Source organism: Musa acuminata, unplaced genomic scaffold (genome assembly GCF_036884655.1).
Source record: "Musa acuminata AAA Group cultivar baxijiao unplaced genomic scaffold, Cavendish_Baxijiao_AAA HiC_scaffold_434, whole genome shotgun sequence".
Taxonomy (NCBI): domain Eukaryota; kingdom Viridiplantae; phylum Streptophyta; class Magnoliopsida; order Zingiberales; family Musaceae; genus Musa; species Musa acuminata.
The window spans coordinates 5,001-27,911 of NW_027020681.1; the positions used below are offsets into that span (position 1 = coordinate 5,001).

At 35.1% G+C, this 22,911-nt stretch overlaps 6 protein-coding genes and 2 non-coding genes across 8 annotated transcripts in view; 3 read left to right on the top strand and 5 right to left on the bottom strand.

Annotated features, from left to right (window-relative positions):
- The window catches only part of LOC135659137 (cytochrome b6), a 1,788-nt gene extending 1,318 nt beyond the window's left edge, over nt 1–470 (bottom strand). Inside the window, exon 1 of the mRNA XM_065176271.1 lies at nt 333–470. Within this exon, the coding sequence (XP_065032343.1) occupies nt 333–338 (6 nt within the window). The 5' untranslated portion in view covers nt 339–470. The remainder of the gene's footprint in view (nt 1–332) is intronic.
- A 652-nt stretch (nt 471–1,122) lies between these two features.
- On the bottom strand, nt 1,123–3,072 carry LOC135659135 (photosystem II CP47 reaction center protein). Its single transcript, XM_065176269.1, has one exon. The coding sequence runs from the start codon at nt 2,791–2,793 to the stop codon at nt 1,267–1,269; it is 1,527 nt and encodes a 508-aa protein (XP_065032341.1). The 5' UTR covers nt 2,794–3,072; the 3' UTR covers nt 1,123–1,266.
- An 880-nt stretch (nt 3,073–3,952) lies between these two features.
- On the bottom strand, nt 3,953–15,989 carry LOC135659136 (cytochrome f). Its single transcript, XM_065176270.1, has one exon. It carries the CDS (start codon nt 13,745–13,747, stop codon nt 12,785–12,787), a length of 963 nt encoding a protein of 320 aa, XP_065032342.1. The 5' UTR covers nt 13,748–15,989; the 3' UTR covers nt 3,953–12,784.
- On the top strand, nt 8,730–8,803 carry TRNAP-UGG (transfer RNA proline (anticodon UGG)). The gene has a single exon. It is a non-coding gene; the product is annotated as a tRNA-Pro (tRNA).
- On the top strand, nt 8,968–9,041 carry TRNAW-CCA (transfer RNA tryptophan (anticodon CCA)). The gene has a single exon. It is a non-coding gene; the product is annotated as a tRNA-Trp (tRNA).
- Nucleotides 14,641–18,807, bottom strand: LOC135659134 (acetyl-coenzyme A carboxylase carboxyl transferase subunit beta, chloroplastic-like). The gene has a single exon (XM_065176268.1). It carries the CDS (start codon nt 18,600–18,602, stop codon nt 16,779–16,781), a length of 1,824 nt encoding a protein of 607 aa, XP_065032340.1. The 5' UTR covers nt 18,603–18,807; the 3' UTR covers nt 14,641–16,778.
- A 451-nt stretch (nt 18,808–19,258) lies between these two features.
- Nucleotides 19,259–21,006, bottom strand: LOC135659140 (ribulose bisphosphate carboxylase large chain). Its single transcript, XM_065176273.1, has one exon. It carries the CDS (start codon nt 20,803–20,805, stop codon nt 19,342–19,344), a length of 1,464 nt encoding a protein of 487 aa, XP_065032345.1. The 5' UTR covers nt 20,806–21,006; the 3' UTR covers nt 19,259–19,341.
- Nucleotides 21,007–21,149: 143 nt separating this feature from the next.
- Nucleotides 21,150–22,906, top strand: LOC135659133 (ATP synthase subunit beta, chloroplastic-like; the record flags this gene model as incomplete). Its single annotated transcript, XM_065176267.1, has 1 exon — nt 21,150–22,906. A coding segment is annotated over exon 1 (1,323 nt), but the record flags the coding sequence as incomplete, so codon positions are not given.
- Between the last annotated feature and the right edge of the window lie 5 nt (nt 22,907–22,911).

The following is a 22,911-nucleotide window of genomic DNA, read 5'->3' on the forward strand; positions in this document are numbered from 1 at the left end:
ACCCTTTGATGATCACTTATTCGATGAATGTAATGACTCAACAAAATCTAGAAAAAGAGTTGTCCTTCGGTCAAGAAAAAAATAAGTCCGAAGGAAGAAAAATCGTTTGATTTAGGAAATATCTATTTGAAAATTTCTGAGTCCGGTTGCGAGGTCTGAATAGTAGGTATGAATCATAGTTTTAATATTTCTTTTATTAATCTATTCTATATTCTATATATATTCCGTGCTCCAGATACTAGAATAACTATCCGACGAAATAGAATCATCTCGATAGAGATAACAGGACCATTCTCTGTATTATCAATAGGATCAATTATAACAAGTCACACACTCATATTCCGGAGATACCGAAACAAATAAATTCCACGGTCGAACTACCAGAATGGTCTAGAAATCCGAGTTTTAAGTAAAGTAATTTTTTTGATTGAAAACTAGGACTTCAAAGTTCTTATAAACTTAACTCATTGTAATTCCATCCAGTAAAACGGAAGAATTATAAATTTCCAAAATAATAGATAGGAATACCGTAAATAGGGCCATTGCGACTCCCATTAATGGTGTAGTCCCCCAGCCCGGAGCTACTTTACCATATTCCGAATTCAATGGTTTCAATAAATTCCCTACAGTAGTTTGTCTTGGCCCAGATCTAGAACTATCCTCAACGGTTTGTGTAGCCATAAATCCTATTTAATCATTGGTTGAGATCTGTTGACTTTGTATACCATTCCGTTGTAGTTGTAAATAAACGATCTTATCGTAGATCCATTGTGATCTTGAAATTGTCTAAAAATGGAAACAGCAACCCTAGTCGCCATCTTCATATCTGGTTTACTTGTAAGCTTTACTGGGTACGCCTTATATACCGCTTTTGGGCAACCCTCACAACAACTAAGAGATCCATTCGAAGAACACGGGGACTAGTTGAAGTAATGAGCCTCCCATATGGGGAGACTCATTACTTCAACTGAGATAATGAAAAATTATTTCATTTTTTAGTTGGAACCTTAGGCGGTTCTCGAAAAAAGATAGCGAAAAAAATTATCCCTAAAGTCGAGACTAAAAGGAATGTATAAACCAATGCTTCCATAGATTCGATCGTGGTTTACAATTATAGCTTCCACACCTATTCATTTGGCATCATTTACCATATAAAGAAAAGGAAAGAGTCAAAGAAAAGATGGTGATTCAAGTCAAGATTTCTTCAGTACCCTAACCCTATGTCAAATCAAAAAAAGAGGCGAAAGATACCAGAGCAATGTTGTATCAGACTACTTGTCTCTTTGTAGTTGGATCCCCAAGTTTTTGGAATGCTCCAAATTCCACTTGAGCATCCAAATCTGGATCAATGCCAGCAAAAACATCTCTGAACAAGGTTCTAGCGCCATGCCAAATGTGTCCGAAAAAGAAGAGCAAAGCAAACGTAGCATGGCCAAAAGTGAACCAACCCCTTGGACTGCTACGAAAAACGCCATCAGATTTCAAAGTAGCCCGATCTAATTCAAAAATTTCACCTAATTGGGCACGTCTAGCATATTTTTTTACAGTCGCAGGATCACTATAACTGACTCCATTGAGTTCGCCACCATAGAACTCAACAGTTACACCTACTTGTTCAACACTATACTTTGATTCTGCCCTTCTAAAAGGAACATCGGCTCTAACAATTCCGTCTCCATCTACCAAAACTACCGGAAATGTTTCAAAAAAGGTAGGCATACGACGTACAAAAAGCTCGCGCCCTTCTTTATCTCTAAAGACGGGGTGTCCTAACCACCCAACAGCTATTCCATCCCCGTTGTCCATTGACCCTGCTCTGAATAATCCCCCTTTTGCTGGATTATTACCAATGTAATCATAAAAAGCTAATTTTTCGGGAATTTTAGACCAAGCTTCCGATAAACTCAGATTTTGGGCTAGTCCGGCGCTAACTCTTCGATATATTTCTTGCTGAAAGTATCCCTGATCCCACTGATAACGAGTGGGACCAAATAATTCGATTGGGGTAGTTGCTGAACCATACCACATAGTTCCAGCAACAACGAAAGCTGCAAAAAAAACAGCAGCGATACTACTGGAAAGTACAGTTTCAATATTGCCCATACGTAATCCTTTGTATAGACGTTGAGGCGGACGGACACTAAGATGGAATAAGCCTGCTAATATGCCCAATGTACCCGCTGCAATATGATGAGAGGCTATTCCTCCGGGAACAAAAGGATCAAAGCCTTCTGCGCCCCACGCTGGACTTACGGGTTGTACTTTTCCAGTTAGTCCATAAGGATCGGACACCCATATTCCAGGACCATACAAACCTGTTACATGAAATGCGCCAAAGCCAAAGCAAGCCAACCCTGAGAGAAATAAATGAATTCCAAAGATCTTAGGCAAATCCAAAGATGGTTTGCCCGTACGTTCATCACAGAATATTTCTAGGTCCCAATACACCCAATGCCAGATAGCTGCCAAGAAGCACAAGCCAGAAAACACAATATGTGCCCCTGCCACACCTTCATAACTCCAAATACCGGGATTCGTTACAGTTCCTCCTGAAATACTCCAACCACCCCACGAATTGGTTATTCCTAAACGAGTCATGAAGGGTATAACGAACATACCTTGTCTCCACATTGGATCAAGAGCGGGGTCAGAGGGATCAAAAACCGCTAATTCGTATAAAGCCATCGAACCGGCCCAACCAGCAACTAGGGCTGTATGCATTATATGGACAGAAAGCAATCGACCGGGATCATTCAATACGACAGTATGAACACGATACCAAGGCAAACCCATGGAAATACCCCTTTATCAAAGAAAAATAGACACTATGTCACTTTATTTTATCGCATTGGAAAAGACTATACTATGTATCTAACCTTTTCAGTAGATTCCGTATGAGAAAGGGTTAATTTTTATTCCGTTCCATTGAAAATAATGGAACAATTCTGTTCGTAAGAACAAAGAGAAGCAGATCTATTCTATACCCGATAAGTACCAATACGCAATGGGAGGATTAGTTCTACTTTCGGGAAACGAATGCATAGATACTTGTTTATTACTCCAACGATTGATCCGTTAGTTAAAATTTTTCTTTATTCATTCTGTCTTACTCTATAAAATAAACCTTCCAATTTATGTATAAAAATCTATGTATAAAATACAATAAACAGAAAAAGGGATGAAGACGATAAAGCCATTGTTATGTTTCCACATTAAAGTGAAGTATAGTACTCAATTTTTTCTTTAATTTAATGCCCGTTGGTGTTCCAAAAGTACCTTTTCGGAGTCCTGGAGAGGAAGATGCAGTTTGGGTTGACTTATAGTGCGACTTGTCAGACATATTGGGTTATATGGAATTTACCCGTTCTCTCCCTCGATCGAAATATCCTCTGTTTCGCCTAAGAAATATTGTATTGAGTGAACCATCAATCATTCGGAGCGTGAAGTGCAATTAGATCAATTTATTTATTTTGAGGATCAATTAGGAGAATTTATGGTTGACTTGGAAAAATAAAAATAAAATAAAGTAATAAAGTATCCAGATAAAATAAAGTAATAAAGTATCCAGGCTCCGTTCAGAAAATACCAAATTGGTAATCCATGTAATGTATGATTACCGCTTGTATCATAAACGATTCTTATCCTTATTATAGGAGTGATTTCAAACGTCCAACCAATAACCAACGGAATAGTATGATGAGTACATCGAATGATTGGGGAAAGGCATGAAACGAATTGAAAAAAAAAAGTCGTAACAAAAAGAAGTGGTACTGAGACCATTTGCCCTATATGTGCAAATGGAATTCGGACAGATCTTTTCCCGGAGTAGAACATGAACCTAAAAGAATTGAAAAGGCCCATTCAGAAACAAGAAAATTACATCGTGATTTGAATGTCGATGAAACAATACATCAATGAGAGAGATTTGTTCAATTTCAATAAGTTCAGTAAATTCTTTTTTTATAGGTAAGGAAGCCAAAACTCATCTCATGTCTTTTTAAAAATGGAAGCTTTATTAGAAAAACAAAAACCTATTACAGAAAAAAAAAAAAAAAAAATAGAACTGGAATCGACACATTGATTCTTTTTTCGCAATTTTTTTGAACCGTATGCATCCAAAGGTGCACGTACAGTTCCTAAAGGAACCAATTTTGTCCTAATCAACCGACTTCATCGAGAAAGATTACTTTTTTTAGGTCAAGAGGTTAATAGCGAGATCTCAAATCAAATTGTTGGTCTCATGGTATATCTCAGTATAGAAGATAATACTAGGGATCTTTTTTTGTTTATAAACTCTCCCGGCGGATGGGTAGTATCAGGAATAGCTATTTATGATACTATGCAATTTGTGCCACCCGATGTGCATACAATATGCATGGGGTTAGCCGCTTCTATGGGATCTTTCATTCTGATCGGAGGAGAAATTACCAAACGTCTAGCATTCCCTCACGCTTGGCGCCAATGAGTTTTTATTTGAAAAAAAAAAGAAAGACTATGCCTTCGCCATATTGAATATGAATAATAAGTAATAATAGCATGGCACTTCGAGTTCGATATGAACAAACCATTATTGTTTTTTCATAACATGAGATTTTGTATCGAGATAGTAGTATGAAACAAAGGTTATTTCCGATTTGTTGATTTTATGTGTCGGGGGTACATTTCAGCGTCACAAACCATTTTTCTTCCACACCAGAAGTTTCTTTCTGATATTTATGTTATGGAAGAGTACGAAAATGAAAAAAAAAAAGATCAGTTTTCCTTATTTGATCGTATCAGAAAGGCACTTTGGGATTGCTAAATCACAGACGAGATAAATATATAAAGCAACAGAACCATCATAGTATTTTTGACTCCTACGAAAGGAAGGGTGGTAAATGGATCATTCAACGATCTGAATCAGATGGATTCTCTTTCTTTCTTAGATAGAATAGAAGAGAAGAAAAAAGTAAATTCCATTGCGGAGCCGTATGCAACGCACAGAAGATGCCTGTACGGTTGTTCAATTTCTTCTTGTTATTTTTTTTTTATCCCTTACATTAGCCCAATCATACGAGATAGAGGAACCGTTCATGATGTTATATCAATATCAATATATTTAGGGTCATGATTCATCAACCTGCTAGTTCTTTTTATGAATCACGAACAGGGGAATTTGTCCTGGAAATGGAAGAACTACTGAAACTTCGTGAAACCCTCACAAAGGTTTATGTACAAAGAACGGGCAAGCCTTTATGGGTTGTATCCGAAGACATGGAAAGGGATGTTTTTATGTCAGCAACAGAAGCCCAAGCTCATGGCATTGTTGATCTCGTAGCGGTCGAAAATGAAAATACCGGGGATTTCGTGTAAATCCATTTCAAACCATAATTCGAATTTTCTGTGATTTGGTATTGAATAGAAAAAATTCATAATCATCAATCCAATCATCAGGTTAAGATCGATCTAAACCAACCCATTCCATTCTAATTCTATATATACATATATATATATACGACATGCCAACTATTAAACAACTTATTAGAAACGCAAGACAGCCGATAAGAAATGTTACGAAATCTCCCGCTCTTAGAGGATGTCCTCAGCGTCGAGGAACATGTACTAGGGTGTATGTGCGACTCGTTCAGATCATGAGTTCGAACAAATGAGACAATTTTTCCAGTGTCAATGACCGGTACCAATGAATAGGGTAAATGGAAAAGATCTATCATATACCTATATTGTGTATGGAATTTATGGTTTCCATTGGTGCAAATCCAATCACCTAGATTTGAGATGAAAAGCAATTCCCCATTGGTAGCAAATAGTTATCCATTAAGCGGAGGAAATAGTATTATAAGAAGCAAAAAGATTATGCGCCTATTGTTAAAAGAGCGGACTAAGAGGGTCAGCTACCTAGCCAACTTTCCTAATTAAATGCCGTCACTGTATAGATAACTCTTAGTGTGAAAAGAGTTATTACTCTATAATTGATGGGTAGAGCCAAAGAGTGTGAACTATACAAGTTCACAATACCATTTGGTTAAATGAAAGAAGAGGCTCCGGTGTATAGAGAGGACCTCACCGTTTAAGAAGTAACCATAGAAACGATGGAACCCACTATTTTTTTTGAGTATCATTATAATTTCTTATTTGCAGGTGAAATGCCTGGACGGAATAAAAAATTGTGGTCAGGAAGGTTATAGTAGCAAAAGCCATTGGAATTTATATTTTATATATCGGAATAATCCGTTTTGTTATTAATCGACCGTGAGAGGGGAAAAGGATGACTGAAAGAATCGAAATCAATTAGTTATTCATTAAGGTTTAATTTGATTCAATGACCAGAGTTAGACGGGGATATACAGCTCGGAGACGTCGAACAAAAATTCGTTTATTTGCATCAACCTCTAGAGGAGCTCATTCAAGACTTACTCGAACGATTACTCAACAGAAAATGAGAGCTTTGGCTTCCTCTCATCGAGATAGAGGCAGGCAAAAGAGGGATTTTCGTCGTTTGTGGATCACTCGGATAAATGCAGTAACTCGTGATAATAAGGTATTGTATAGTTATAGTAGATTAATACACAATCTGTACAAGAAGCAATTGCTTCTTAATCGTAAAATACCTGCACAAATAGCTATATCAAATAAGAATTGTCTTTACATGATTTCCAACAAGATCATCAAATAAAGTAGATTCTAAAGTAATATACAGTACAGGAATGATTGAAACAGAATTCCCCGGAGAAGGAACTCCGGGAAAATAGAATAAAAAGAAATTAAGATAGTAATAGGAATGAACGAATATGTTTCAATAAAAAAAATTTTCTCCATTTTTTGTTTCTTATAACACAGGAACCCGCTCTAGATTCTAGGCCTTTTCGAACAAAACATCAATCTGAGCTTGAGTTACAATTGGAGTTTTGAGTCAATTGAAGAGTATGTCTATTTATTTTTGGTTCTAGGACCAGTAGTTCTGGGGATCGACTCGGCTCTCTCAAATTGTTTCTCATTATTAAGAAAAGGTAACAAAGATAAAATACGGGCTTGCTTTATAGCAATAGTAATTAATCGTTGTTGTTTCAAAGTCAATCTATTCACCCGCCTAGATAATATTTTTCCTTGTTCACTAATAAATCGACTAATTAAACTCATGTTTCTATAATCGATTCGATCCCCCGATCCAATTGGGGGCAAACGCCTACGAAAAGATCGCTTGGATTTACGAAAAGATTGCTTGGATTTATCCATGGTTTATTCCTTATTTCTAAAATTCTATTTCTTTATTCACTTCAGTTCAGATCCGACCAAAATAGGCTTTGATTTGTATACATTATGTATATTATATATATCTTATACATTATGTATATTATACATTATGTATATTATATATGTTAAATATATGTTAAGTATGTTAAATATATGTTAAGTTCTTCTAAATATATGTTAAGTTCTTCCTCTTCCTTGGCGAGAGCGCACACGCGTTCTGTTCGATCTATTTCTTTATTTCTCCATGAATCGTATGCTTGTTACAATAGCGACAAAATTTTCTCAATTCTAATCGACCAGGCGTATTGTGTCGATTCTTTTGAGTAATATATCTAGAAATACCTGGCGATTCTTTATTGACATCATTTCGGGCACAACTGGTACATTCCAAAATAACTATGACTCTGACATCTTTACCCTTGGCCATGAACCTCCTTTGAATTTTGGATCGGCTTAACTCTTCTATTTTCGATCCGAGCTGAAGAAGAAGAAAAGAACAAAAAAAATCGATAGAAGTTACTAACTAGAAATGGAATTTCTAAGTATTTCGTTGCAATTATCATTTCATTATATAATGATAATTAATATTATATTAATGGAGTAACAATTTTACTAGAATAATAAAGTAATAATTTAATGGAGTAATAATTAAATAATACAATTTCTTTCTAACTCTCAATTGTTCCTATCCTAAATCTCAATATTTTATTAATATTTATTTTATTTATTATTTAAGTTAAATATCTTCTTTCTATGCTATGATTTCGTGGAACTCGCCGTAGACTGGATCCACATTTTCATTTCTGTTCTCCAAAATTCGATCTTCGATCTACCACATTTTTGCTGAGGTTCAATACACTTTTTTCTTTTCCTTCCTATCCTAAAGAACTGAAAAAATAGGGGCGAAATTCGAAATTTTAGTCACGTGGAATTGTATCTCTAATTTTCTTCATTTCTTCGCATATCAATCAATAACTAGAATTAAAAAAAGGGGAATGACAAGGCATCCGGAAATAACCGATTAATTTCTATCAATAGGCCTGCTAAAGACCCAAACCATAGAGTACTTAGCACAGGTGCCACGGAGAGATATGTTTTTATATCTCGCATTGAAAATCCTCCTTCTATTATGGATTGTAATACATATATGGTCAGATGCTGTAGTTCAAGATCATTTGTATTTTTTTACACGGAATTCCTAACTAAACAGGATTCCTAACTAAAATAGATATGTACAATGAAGCAATAGATTTTTTTCTTTTTTTGTAAAAGAAAAAAAATCTAATCCCTTGTTCCTGAGCATTACTGATAAATATTAACTTTTTTATACGTTAGGTTTCAGATGTATATAATTCTTTTATTATATGAAACCAAAAAGAAGAAATGACAAGAAAATTGTATATAGATGGAGGAGAAAATGACGATATGGAAAACAAGACAGGGATTTTGTACAATGAAACTGTACAACAATTTTGAAAAGGGATGTAGCGCAGCTTGGTAGCGCGTTTGTTTTGGGTACAAAATGTCACGGGTTCAAATCCTGTCATCCCTACCTATTACTTCTCCCATGGGCAGTAACGAGGGATTCATTGAGATCGATTAAAATTGGACATAATCTTCCGGTCTTGCATACTATATGTATGCAAGACGTATTGGGGGTAGAAAAATTACTTTTCTTTACAGTACAGTCGTATCTCCTGTCATAAGGATAAGAAAGCGCTCTTAGTTCAGTTCGGTAGAACGCGGGTCTCCAAAACCCGATGTCGTAGGTTCAAATCCTACAGAGCGTGATTCGGTTTATTTGATGTCGAATCACAATAAAATAATTAATAATTTAACAAAACAAAAAGTTGAATTGTAACTTGAATTTGACCTCCTTCCTGCAGGAGGTCAATCAAAAAAAGAAAGAAATATTACTCAATCAAAGGTCCAACTGATCACCACGTCTATATTGTAAATATGCGGTTACGAATAATCCTGCTAAAGTAATAGGAATTAGACCTAAGACGATTCCAAATAGAAAAACTTCAATCATTTCGGTTTGTTTAAGGGGATAAAAAGAAAGGTAAGATCTATCCCTAAATATTAATCTGAATTATCCGTGAATCTCAATGACCAAGAATTGGCAATTGATGTGAGAAAGAACCATAGAATACCCGGAATCTCAGAGAAATATTCGTTTTTATCAATTTTTCATTCAATTCATTTCAAATAAGTCGTATCTTGTTCAAACCAATGAATAGAGCTGAGGTTATAGTTAAAGCAGCCAGTAGAAAACCGAAATAACTAGTTATAGTAAGCATGAAAGAGCTAAATTAGATATGTTCTTTTGCTACATATGTTGATAAAACACTTACCTAAGTTTCAATTTTTACAAAATACGACGGCAAGAAAAAATCAATTGACAGAATTAGTTTAGTTCCAATTGAAAATTCTGGATTCATCAGTCATTATAGATAAGACTAACTAAGAGTGACATAGGTAGAAAAATTCGATTCATCTGCTGTGACATTGACCGATCCTATGATTCGGAATCAACAGATTCATTGTGGAATTTGTGAGTTGAATAAAGTATTTGTGAGTTGAATAAAGTAATAGTAAAAGTAAGTAAAATATAAAGTATAAGTAAAAGTAATAGTAATTAAGAACTGTGCCGTGTAACTTCATTCAAAACTTAAATTACTTATGGACTTATACTTAAATATTAAATAAAATATTAAATAAAATATAAGTAATTTAAGTAATTTTGGAATAAAAGAATTGGATTTGAAAATTCCATTTTAATCATTTCCTTTCTATTTCAATAGGATCTAATCCTTTTTGGAACGAACGGCCTGATACTATTTACCTTTTATTTATTTTAACTCATTGGACTCAGTACAGTAATAGGTTGCTTAATTGCCCATAACATAATATTTCGAATGAAAAGAAAAAGGTGTCCCACGATCTATCGAAAAAAATAAAACCTTTACTCTATTTTTCATTTTTATATTTTTATTCTTTTTTTTCAGGTCCAACTCGATTCAAAGACGAACAACTTCCATTATCCTTTTAGATTCTATATTCTGTCTTTCCATATCATGGAGTTCCATACTTCTAGTTTGGTCAAGAAAGAACCTTTGTTTTGGATCTAATACAATAACGGTTGCATCACGAATATGGATTGTTCCAACTGGGTTCTGTTTCTTTCATGTTCTGTTTCTTTCACTAATATAGTATATACTATTGTATTTTGTATTACAGTATATTTATTGTATTATACGACCAACCAATTACTTGAAATAAAAAGATTTGAACAAAAAAACTTTTAACCAAAAAATGGGTTTATTATAGATTTCGCATACATATAATTGAATTGTGTGAATATTATAATATGCTTCATAAATTATTAGAAACCATCGATTCACGCTTTTCCAAGATCTTTACTTTCTATTATGAATCCAATAATGGAAATCTTATAAGGAATTTGAGTAATTTTCTATTGATCTATTGAATAACATAGAGTTATGCATAGACAAGGAACAAAAAAAGAAGAAAAGAATTATGTAGCATTTCGGTACCGATCGAGACTGCGTTGCTGTGCCAGAGGAAGGATAGCTATACTGATTCGGTATACTTGAAATAAACCTTTGGTACAAAATTGACGATCTCACAAAGATGCAATATCAGTAGTTTTCCATTTACTGATCCCATCTTTCAAGGAATCGATTCCCTTTTTTGAATGTACAAAAATTTGTGGAGCTCAGAATGTCTGGAAGCACGGGAGAACGTTCTTTTGCTGATATTATTACCAGTATTCGATACTGGGTCATTCATAGCATTACTATACCTTCCCTATTCATTGCGGGTTGGTTATTCGTCAGTACGGGTTTAGCTTACGACGTGTTTGGAAGTCCTCGGCCAAACGAGTATTTCACAGAGAGCCGACAAGGTATTCCATTGATAACCGGCCGTTTTGATTCTTTGGAACAACTTGATGAATTTAGTAAATCCTTTTAGGAGGCCCCCAATGACCATAGATCGAACCTATCCAATTTTTACAGTGCGATGGTTGGCTGTTCACGGACTAGCTGTACCTACCGTTTCTTTTTTGGGGTCAATATCAGCAATGCAGTTCATCCAACGATAAACCTAATTTGAATTATAGAGCTATGACACAATCAAACCCGAATGAACAAAATGTTGAATTGAATCGTACCAGTCTATACTGGGGTTTATTACTCATTTTTGTACTTGCTGTTTTATTTTCCAATTATTTCTTCAATTGAAAGAAAGAAAGAGAATAGTAGGAATTCTCTTATCCCATTCGGAAAGATACCATCCTCATAATTATCCATGACTGTTTTTGTCTCTAGCACGACCATTTGAGAAAATGTGGAGGAAAGTAGGGGAAATGGCCGATACTACTGGAAGGATTCCTCTTTGGCTGGTTGGTACTGTAACTGGTATTCCTGTGATCGGTTTAATAGGTGTTTTCTTTTACGGTTCATATTCTGGGTTGGGTTCATCTCTCTAGTAATCGGATAAACCGGATTGTAGACATGAAAGAGTAAGAAAAGAACTCAACGGGACCTTACCCTCCTTTGTCTAATTAGAGCGATAAGGTCCCGTTGAGTTCTTTTCTTACTCTTATAGGAAGATTATGATCTATTCCATAACATACAAATTGGCCAGTCAACATAATCAAAATATTATATTCGTAGAAATGAAATGACAAAACGGATCCTTTGCTCTGATGTTTCAAACCACTCTATTCTTTTGTTTCTTAATAATGTTTTTGAAGAATTGAATCTATTGATTGATTCATAGTCTCTGTTCTTCCTTTCCTCCATAATATTAACTCTTATGAAGAAACAAGAAAAGAGTAATCAATGGATTTTCTGAATAATACAATATTATATAGATTTCTACGCATGAGACATCCTGCAAATAATTTCTATACTAAACTACTAATAGAACTTACTCTATAGAACTTACTCTATAAAACTCTATAATATAATTTGTTTGAATAATTTCTCTTGAATAATTTCTCTAAGTTAAAAGTTTAAGTTAATTGAAGAAGTTCTATTTGCTCAATCAATTATTCCCCTAATCCTTTCTCTCTTTTTGTTTGTCCACAACTTCCTATGAATCTAACCAAAAGAGTTCTGGTGGACCCGGAAAAGAAGGAATGGTAATCTTTGACGAACAGGAGAAAAAATCATTATTATTTCGATATAAGACGACACAAGAAAAAGGATTTTCCGCCCTTTTCTTGTGTCGAATAGAAGACTCGTAAGACTAGTAATCCCTCCTAAAAGGATTTCTTTCTTTCATTTTTCCCATCCTTGCTCTGTATTCTCTTTCTTTGTATGTCTATTGTCTATTACTAAGAATAGGATACAAGTAATGAATTCCAGACATCCCGCAAAACGAAAAAAAAGTATAAACAAAGCAACCAAAAAGGTTTACAGATTTTTTGATCATACATAATTGTATGGATCAAAAAAAATTCGGCGCTTTTTACCAACTTGATGTTAAGGAATCTCTGCACCTAGAAATTCATTTCGTACAATTGAACCTTTTCAAACTGTTTCTTTTTAAGAACCAAAAAAACTTGTGCCAAAATAACAGATGCCAAGAAGAACAAAAGACCTTGGACCCGTAATGGGTCTTGAAGCACTATTTCTGCATCTCCCTGACCAAAGCCTCCCACATTGGGATTGCTTGTTAATGGTTGATCAAGCTTGATGGATTCACCCTCTGAAACAAGAAGTTCTGGTCCTGGAGGTATAATATCAACCACTTGATGTCCATCCGATGCATCAACTATGGTTATTTCATATCCCCCTTTTTCTTTACGTACTATTCTGCTTACTATACCTGCTGATGTAGCATTATAGACTGTATTGTTACTTTTGCTACCATCAGGATAAATCTGACCCCTTCCTCTGTTCCCACCTACGTATATGGGATATTTTAAGAAGTGAACGTCTTTCTTCGTAGCAGGGTCGGGGGAAAGAATGGGAAAGACGATTTCACTATATTTCTGACCGGGAACAGGACCTATCACAATAATATTTCTTTTGTTGGGACGATAACTCTGAAAAGACAGATTTCCTATCTTTTCTTTCAACTCAGGAGAAATACGATCAAGGGGGGCTAATTCGAATCCGTCGGGTAAAATGAGAACAGCCCCCACATTCAAAGTCCCCTTTTTACCATTAGCAAGAACTTGTTTCAGTTGCTTATCATAAGGGATTCGAACAACTGCTTCAAATACAGTATCAGGAAGCACAGCTTGCGGAACTTCAATATCCACGGGTTTATTAGCTAAATGGCAATTGGCACATACAATTCGTCCCGTTGCTTCTCGCGGGTTTTCATAACCCTGCTGCGCAAAAATGGGATATGCATTTGAAATAGATGCCCGAGTTATTACATATATCATGATCGATACAGAAATGGATCGAGTCATCTCTTCCTTTACCCAAGAAAAAGTATTTTTATTTTGCATGTCCAATCATTGATCCCCGAATTTCTACAATAAATTAGATAGGTAGCTAGTATAGTTCCCTATACACGAGTCTGTCATTGTACTGGAATAATTGTACTGGAATATAGGACGAATACCTTGAACAGATAAAAGTATAAAGAATTAAGTCAAATTGAAAATACTTTCTTTATACACGAAGAAAGATTCTGATTTGATTGATATAATAAGATCAAATGAGTTCTTTATTCATTCATTGAATGATAAATTACTACAAGCGAAGGAGATACACGATTTAAAAAAAGGAAGATCCAATATTTCACAATTGTATCTAGAATAACTGGAAAAGTGGAAACAAGACCAGATATAATTTGATCGTTATGATCCAATCCAAAATCGTTGTAGACCGAACCAATCATTAGTTCCCAACCATGGGTCGAGTGAAATCCGATCCATAAATCAGTAACTAAAAGAATAGAAAAAGCTTTTATTGTGTCACTTAAGTTATAGAGGAATTCCTGAACCCAAGAATTAAGAATGACGAGTTCTTCATTACTCAGAATAAAATAACCACTTAGAATAGCGAAACAGATTATATTTGTCGAGAAATGCAAAATGATATGGAGATCATATTCATTGTGTGCTTTGACTAATTGTATTGTTTCCTTGTGTATTTCTATATGAAGTTTTTGTATATGCGTTTCCGGGTACTCCTTTATCATTTCGTCCAATAGGAATAGTTCTTCTAATTCTATGAATCTTTCCAGAACGTTTTTCTCTTGAATATGATTCAAAAAATTTTCGGATTGCCTGGTATTCCACCAATTAGTAACCCAAGGTTCCAGACATTTATTAAATGAGAAAGAGACCCACCAGGGCAAAAATACTATAGATGCGAGATATGGGAGGGAGGCCGATGCTTTCTTTTTTTTCATTTTTTTTTTTCTGTGAATTGAATTGTTAATGAACCTGCTTCATTCGTTGACTCTATCTGATCTGATATTTCTTTGAAGCACGAGTTGTATAACAAGGTATTGACCTATGGGTCTATTCCTTTCCTATTATTGTGTAATAATTTTATTTTTTTTTTGATTTAGAAGGAATATAGACATAGAATAAGAGTTCTTTTCGGATGAAAATGAGAAAAAAAGAAATAAATATTATTCCAGATATCTCAATTGGGCAAATTTGAACCAATTTTATTTTCATTTGTTCCTTTCGATGAATACTCGAAAACCCACTTGAAGTAACGAATCGAGTTTCGAGACGAAAAAACTCCCCCTGGATCAATTAATTCTTTCGAAATGTTTCACCGTCTAACCAGAAAAGGGTATCAATTCCAAATCTTGGGCCTAAAAAGATGAATTCTGTATTACGAAATACATGTTCGGATAGGTTTGATGAATTTATATCTATACTTATTAGATTAGATTCGTTAGTTAGATTAGACCTTTTTCTAGTATAAAAGAATGAAGAAACTTCAGTTGTATTAAAAGAGGAATTAGCAAGTTCCTTCCCCCATCTTGAGAAAATATTTATTCTTCATTTTATTCTTCACTTCAGTTCGTTTCAAAATACTTCAATTGGTACGCGCAAGAAATAGGCCAATTCGGCAGCTTTTTGTTCAATTTCTCGTGGAGTAAAATTCTCATCAGTACGAGTCAAGGGAATGGCTCCTTGGCCTCTGATTTCCATATAAAGGACACGACGAGTATAAAGACCCTCTTTAACCTCTATTCTGATTGATTGGATATCTCTCATAAAGAAGCGAAGGAAGATGCGACGATTTATTCCAGGAAATCCCCAGCGAAAAATACACACTATTCCTTCTTTTCTATCGAATCGGTCATAACCGCTACCTACATTCCACGAAATTGTGCACCACAAATACGAGCTAATGAATAGACCCGCGATCCCGTAGAAAGACATCACGATCCCTTGTGGAAAAAAAATGATTTGCTGAGATGTAAATACGGGTATCAAATTCCTACCAAGATAACTGGAAGTTCCAACCACTAAGAATCCTAGTGAACCTAAAAAAAGGATACAGGCCCAGCAAAAATTACTCGTTTTTCGAGACCCCGTTATAAGTTCTATCCATATATGTTCTGATCGCCAATTCATACTATACTAGATCCAGTGCATTCGATTGGAATTGAGCGAATAACCCAAATAAATTTGACTTTACCTTTCTTGATCCCGAAGTAACTTTCATCAACTAGCACTATTCTGATGTGAAACATTAGGAGAGTAATTGGTTAGATACATTGACTTTCTATTTAAAATATTCACTAATCCATTTTGAACCAGCTATATTCACATATACATGCATTTATGCAGATATCATATATCCGCATAACGATTCTTTCATTTGTGTGTTCGGAAAGAGCCACATATCATACCATATTACACGAGATAAATATCTGTATTATCATCCAGTGTTGAAATAAATTGATAAGATTCGGTCCCATTGGGTCTAGACAATCTTATTTTTTTGGACATGAAGAAATAAGGAAACCATTGCAATTGCCGGAAATACTAGGCCCACTAAAGGCACAAAAATAGAGGGTAAGTTGGGATCTGTCATAGAATAGGTGCCTCAATTTAATATTTCTATCTGTTTTAATATTTCTATCTATTAGAAAGATATCTTCTTATGATATATCTATTACTTATGATATATCTATTATAAGTAATATCAAGCCATTATTATATTATATCAAGCCATTATTATATTATAAATATATTATAAAAAATTATAATAAATATTATTTATTTATAATATTTATTTATAAGTAATAAGTAATATCAACTATAATTCTATATGATTAGATAGAAAATGACTAGATAGAAACTATATATTCTATATTCTAAAACTATATATTCTATATTCTAAAATATAATAAATAAAATATAATAAAATATAAAATAAAAATTATCCGAAACCTCTGTCTCTTATTACAAGGAGAACTTATGTCACCAAAGAAAACACCTGATTACGACGAATTAAATACTTGTTCGCTACAAATAAAATAACTGAATCTAGTGCTATACTTTACATTTTTGAACTTGGATTCAAGGGAAAGAAACCGTGGAGCTGAAATAACTCACCCAGAACACCTTTTAAAAGATTACGTGGTACTATTGGGTCGAATAAACCTTTATGGAATAAATACTCAGACACTTGTGAACCTTCAGGTATTACCTTTTTTAATGTTTGTTCAATTACTCTTTTACCCGCAAATGCAATGTAGGCGTTAGGTTCAGCAATAATGATATCCCCCAACATACCAAAACTGGCTGTTACTCCACCAGTTGTAGGAGATGTAAGAATTGATACATAGAATAACTTTTTATCTGATTGATAATTAGATGAAGCAGAAGATATTTTAGCCATTTGCATCAAGCTCAAACTTCCTTCTTGCATGCGTGCTCCTCCAGAAGCACACACAATAATGACAGGTAGAGATCGATTAGTAGCATACTCGATCAAACGAGTAATTTTCTCGCCTACTACGGATCCCATACTACCTCCCATAAACTGAAAATCCATAACGCCAATTGCTACGGGAATACCATTTATTTGACCTATGCCTGTTTGAATAGCATCAGCTAAACCTGTCCTTCTTTGATAAGAATCGATACGATCTCCATAAGGTTCCTCTTTTGAACGAAAATCAATGGGGTCTATAGATATCATATCTTTATCCAGAGGATCCCAAGTTCCGGGATCAATCGAAAGTTCAATTCTATCTGAACTACTCATTTTCAAATGATATCCACACTGTTCACAAATATTCATTTTTGACTTAAAAAATTTTTTATAATTTAATCCATAACAATTTTCGCATTGAACCCATAAATGTTTGTATTTTTGATTTATATTGAAATCATTGGATTCTACTTCTTCATGGAAGTCGGATTCTACTTCTTCATGGAATTCTACTTCTTCATGGAATTCTACTTCTTCATTGAAATCGGATTCCACTTCTTCATTGAAATCGGATTCCACTTCTTCATTGAAATCGGATTCCACTTCTTCATTGAAATCGGATTCCACTTCTTCATTGAAATCAGATTCTACTTCTTCATTGAAATCATTGGATTCTACTTCTTCGTGGAATTCTACTTCTTCATGGAAATCGGATTCTACTTCTTCATGGAAGTCGGATTCTACTTCTTCGTGGAATTCTACTTCTTCATGGAAATCGGATTCCACCTCTTCATGGAAATCATTGAAATTTTTTCTAGTTCTTTTACTAGACCTACCGCTCTCACTACTATTTCTATTTTCAGTACAAATGAAGTTATAAAAGTAACTGTCACTGTAATTGTTGGTACTACCCGAAATAGAACTATTAATACTGACTTCAAAACGAAGATAACTATCAATGCAACTATTAATGTGATTATTCCAACCAGATTGAGTATCATACATGTAATGATAATAGTAGTGATTCTTTTTCTTAGACCCCCTACTCAAATAACTAGAAAGTTTTTTTTCTAGTTCACTCAGAAAAGAACTATCATTGTCAACCTCAAAAATCTGATTTTCAATATCAAAATATACAGAGTAACTGTCACCATTACTATCCCTAACTAAAAAAGTGTCATCAGAGATCAAACTCCAAATATCCTTGATTTCAAATAAAGAATCAACATTAGTGAAACTATAATTACCACTATGATTCCAACTAGGAATCTTTTTCTTCGTATCGTTCTTCGTATCGTTTAGAATAGGTTGTTCACTTCTACTGGTATGTCCAATACCATCAAGACTATCCATTGATTTACTTAGCCCACACCTAGATTTACTTAGCCCACACCTATGTTCTAACTTCTCGTTAGACAACATCGAACGGAACCACCATTTTCCCATAGAGTCTTTCTACCCCCTATTTGATGAAATACAATACATTCGATGGATAATCATTTTACTTTCACTATTTGATTTCTTATCAGAATTAAGCATACGAATCTAATCCTAATCATTAGGATTGTTAATTAATAACGAGTAAGTATTGAAAGAACGAGTAAGTATTGAAAGAAATGATTCTCCTTTGTGGGAAGCCGAGGTATCACTTCAATATATATTGATAGAATCTTTTTATAAATTTTAAATAGAAAGACACAGCTTTCTTCCATGTGATGTACAAATTCTCATCGAAAATAGAGATAGTTGTTTATTTCTATAAATAAAGAATAAAGAATTTGTTCTCGTATAATCAAATAATTAAGTTTCTATTTTAACATGGAACGAAAAAGACAATATATAGGATGGGTAAAGGAGCCTTTCCCTTGGCTTGATCTATGGCCTGAAACTAGGAGATATAAAAAAGTCCACCAATCCCAAGGATCCATAATTAATCCAATCCTATGGATCCAACAACAAACAATAGAAGTATTGAGTTGTTTAGTCTTCGATCTTATCTTGTATATATATAGGTAAGATCTGTACATCTGTACATATAAAAGATATATGCAAATACATAGTATAGAATGCTCATTCTTTTTTTTTTTATTCGGCAATCGGCCCAATCTTTTTTTAGGAAAAGATTGGGCCGACTTTAATTGCAATCAATTAGGAGAACAAACAGGAATTACTGAATTATGCACACTTACTTTTTCTCTTTATCTAGCTTATCTACTGGTTCGAATTCGAATTTGATCTCTTTCCATACTTCACAAGCAGCGGCTAGTTCAGGGCTCCATTTGCTAGCTTCACGGATAATTTCATTACCTTCACGAGCAAGATCACGTCCCTCATTACGAGCTTGTACACACGCCTCTAAAGCCACCCTATTAGCTACTGCACCAGGTGCATTTCCCCAAGGGTGTCCTAAAGTTCCTCCGCCAAACTGTAGTACGGAATCATCCCCAAAGATTTCGGTCAGAGCAGGCATATGCCAAACATGAATACCCCCTGAAGCCACGGGCAGAACACCTGGCATAGAGACCCAATCTTGAGTGAAGAAAATACCGCGACTTCGGTCTTTTTCGATATAATCATCACGTAATAAATCAACGAAACCTAAAGTCATCTCACGTTCCCCTTCCAGTTTACCTACTACTGTACCGGCGTGAATATGATCTCCACCAGACATACGTAATGCTTTAGCTAGTACACGGAAATGCATACCATGATTTTTCTGTCTATCAATAACTGCATGCATTGCGCGATGGATGTGAAGAAGTAGGCCGTTGTCACGGCAATAATGAGCCAAGCTAGTATTTGCAGTGAATCCACCAGTTAAGTAGTCATGCATTACGATAGGAACTCCTAATTCTCTGGCACATATGGCCCTTTTCATCATTTCTTCACATGTACCCGCAGTAGCATTCAAGTAATGTCCTTTGATTTCACCTGTTTCGGCCTGCGCTTTAAAAAGTGCTTCGGTGCAAAATAAGAAACGATCTCTCCAACGCATAAATGGTTGTGAGTTTACGTTTTCATCATCTTTGGTAAAATCAAGTCCACCACGTAGACATTCATAAACCGCTCTACCGTAGTTTTTTGCAGATAATCCCAATTTTGGTTTAATAGTGCATCCCAATAGGGGACGACCATACTTGTTCAACTTATCTCTTTCAACCTGAATGCCGTGAGGCGGGCCTTGGAAAGTTTTGGAATAAGAAGTGGGAATTCGCAGATCCTCCAGACGTAGAGCTCGTAAGGCTTTGAAACCAAATACATTACCCACAATGGAAGTAAACATGTTAGTAACAGAACCTTCTTCAAAAAGGTCTAAAGGATAAGCTACATAAGCAATATATTGATTTTCCTCCCCAACAACGGCCTCGATGTGGTAGCATCGCCCTTTGTAACGATCAAGACTGGTAAGTCCATCAGTCCACACAGTTGTCCATGTACCAGTAGAAGATTCGGCAGCTACCGCAGCCCCTGCTTCTTCGGGCGGAACTCCAGGTTGAGGAGTTACTCGGAATGCTGCCAAGATATCAGTATCTTTGACTTCGTAGTCAGGAGTATAATAATTCAATTTGTAATCTTTAACACCAGCTTTAAATCCAACACTTGCTTTAGTCTCTGTTTGTGGTGACATAAGTCCCTCCCTACAACTCATGAATTAAGAATTCTCACAACGACAAGGTCTACTCGATATAGATTATGCATGAATGAAACCTTTGACAAAAATAAAAATAAAAAAAAAGAAAAAAATATTCAACTAATATTATCAACTAATTTCAATGTTATGTTAAAATGAAATGGTTCATTATTAGACCATGTATTTGATTCATCAAATACATCATTATTGTATACTCCAAATACATCATTATTGTATACTCTTTGATATATATGGCGCAACCCAAACCCAATGTTTGTTTTGCAAGTTTACAATAAAATCAAATGGATCTCCTTCTTATTTTGAATCCAAATACTAAGAAAAATTCACTCTTGACAGTGATATATGTTGTATATGTAAATCCTAGATGTGAAAATAGGCATAATTCATCCTAAAAGGGTATAAAGAATAGATAGGCGGAAATCCAATATCTATTCAAAAAAAAAAAAGAACAATGGCCAATTAGATCGAAATAATGAATCATAAATGGAGTTCGGGTTCGAATTCTATAGATAATAGAATCTAATACGGATGGTTTTTCTATAATGATAGAGAAATGAAAGAGACTTACTCGTGATTTCATGTACTTAATATTTCTTTTGAAAAAAAGAAGGATTGGCTGAACTTGAAAATTGACTCATTGAATGAGTAATTGAATGAGTAAACGATTGAATCGTATTCGGTTGGGTGGTACCAACTAAATCAAGTGCTAACTCCCATTTATTTCTTATTGAATTAACCGATCAACTTGCTATCGGACATTTATTTTCGACTTGGCATGGCACTATTCAAAAAAACTTTCGACATACTTTACTTTAATTATAATTATGAGAATCAATCCTACCCTTCTAGTCCTGCGGTTTCCACACTTGAAGAACAAAACCTAGGGCGTATCGCTCAAATTATTGGCCCAGTACTGGATGTTGTTTTTCCTCCGGGCAAGATGCCTAATATTTATAACGCTTTGGTAGTTAAGGGTCGAGATACTATTGGTCAGCAAATTAATGTGACTTGTGAGGTACAACAATTATTAGGAAATAATCGAGTTAGAGCTGTAGCTATGAGTGCTACAGATGGACTGATGAGAGGAATGGAAGTGATTGACACGGGAGCTCCTCTAAGCGTTCCAGTCGGTGGAGCTACCCTCGGACGAATTTTCAACGTTCTTGGGGAGCCTGTTGATAATTTAGGTCCTGTAGATACTAGCACAACATCTCCTATTCATAGACCTGCACCTGCCTTTATACAGTTAGAGACGAAATTATCAATCTTTGAAACAGGAATTAAAGTAGTGGATCTTTTAGCTCCTTATCGCCGTGGAGGAAAAATCGGACTATTTGGAGGAGCTGGAGTAGGTAAAACAGTACTCATCATGGAATTGATCAACAACATTGCCAAAGCTCATGGAGGCGTATCTGTATTTGGCGGAGTAGGCGAACGTACTCGTGAAGGAAATGATCTTTACATGGAAATGAAAGAATCCGGAGTAATTAATGAAAAAAATATTGCAGAATCAAAAGTAGCTCTAGTCTACGGTCAAATGAATGAACCGCCGGGAGCTCGTATGAGAGTTGGTTTGACTGCCCTAACTATGGCGGAATATTTCCGGGATGTTAATGAACAAGACGTACTTCTATTCATCGACAATATCTTTCGTTTCGTCCAAGCAGGATCAGAAGTATCCGCCTTATTGGGGAGAATGCCTTCTGCAGTGGGTTATCAACCTACCCTTAGTACAGAAATGGGTTCTTTGCAAGAAAGAATTACTTCTACCAAAGAGGGATCTATAACTTCGATCCAAGCCGTTTATGTACCTGCGGACGATTTGACCGACCCTGCTCCTGCCACGACATTTGCACATTTAGATGCTACTACCGTATTATCGAGAGGATTAGCTGCCAAAGGTATTTATCCAGCAGTGGATCCTTTAGATTCAACGTCAACTATGTTACAACCTCGGATCGTTGGCGAGGAACATTATGAAACTGCGCAAAGAGTTAAGCAAACTTCACAACGTTACAAAGAACTTCAGGACATTATAGCTATTCTTGGGTTGGACGAATTATCCGAAGAAGATCGTTTAACTGTAGCAAGAGCACGAAAATC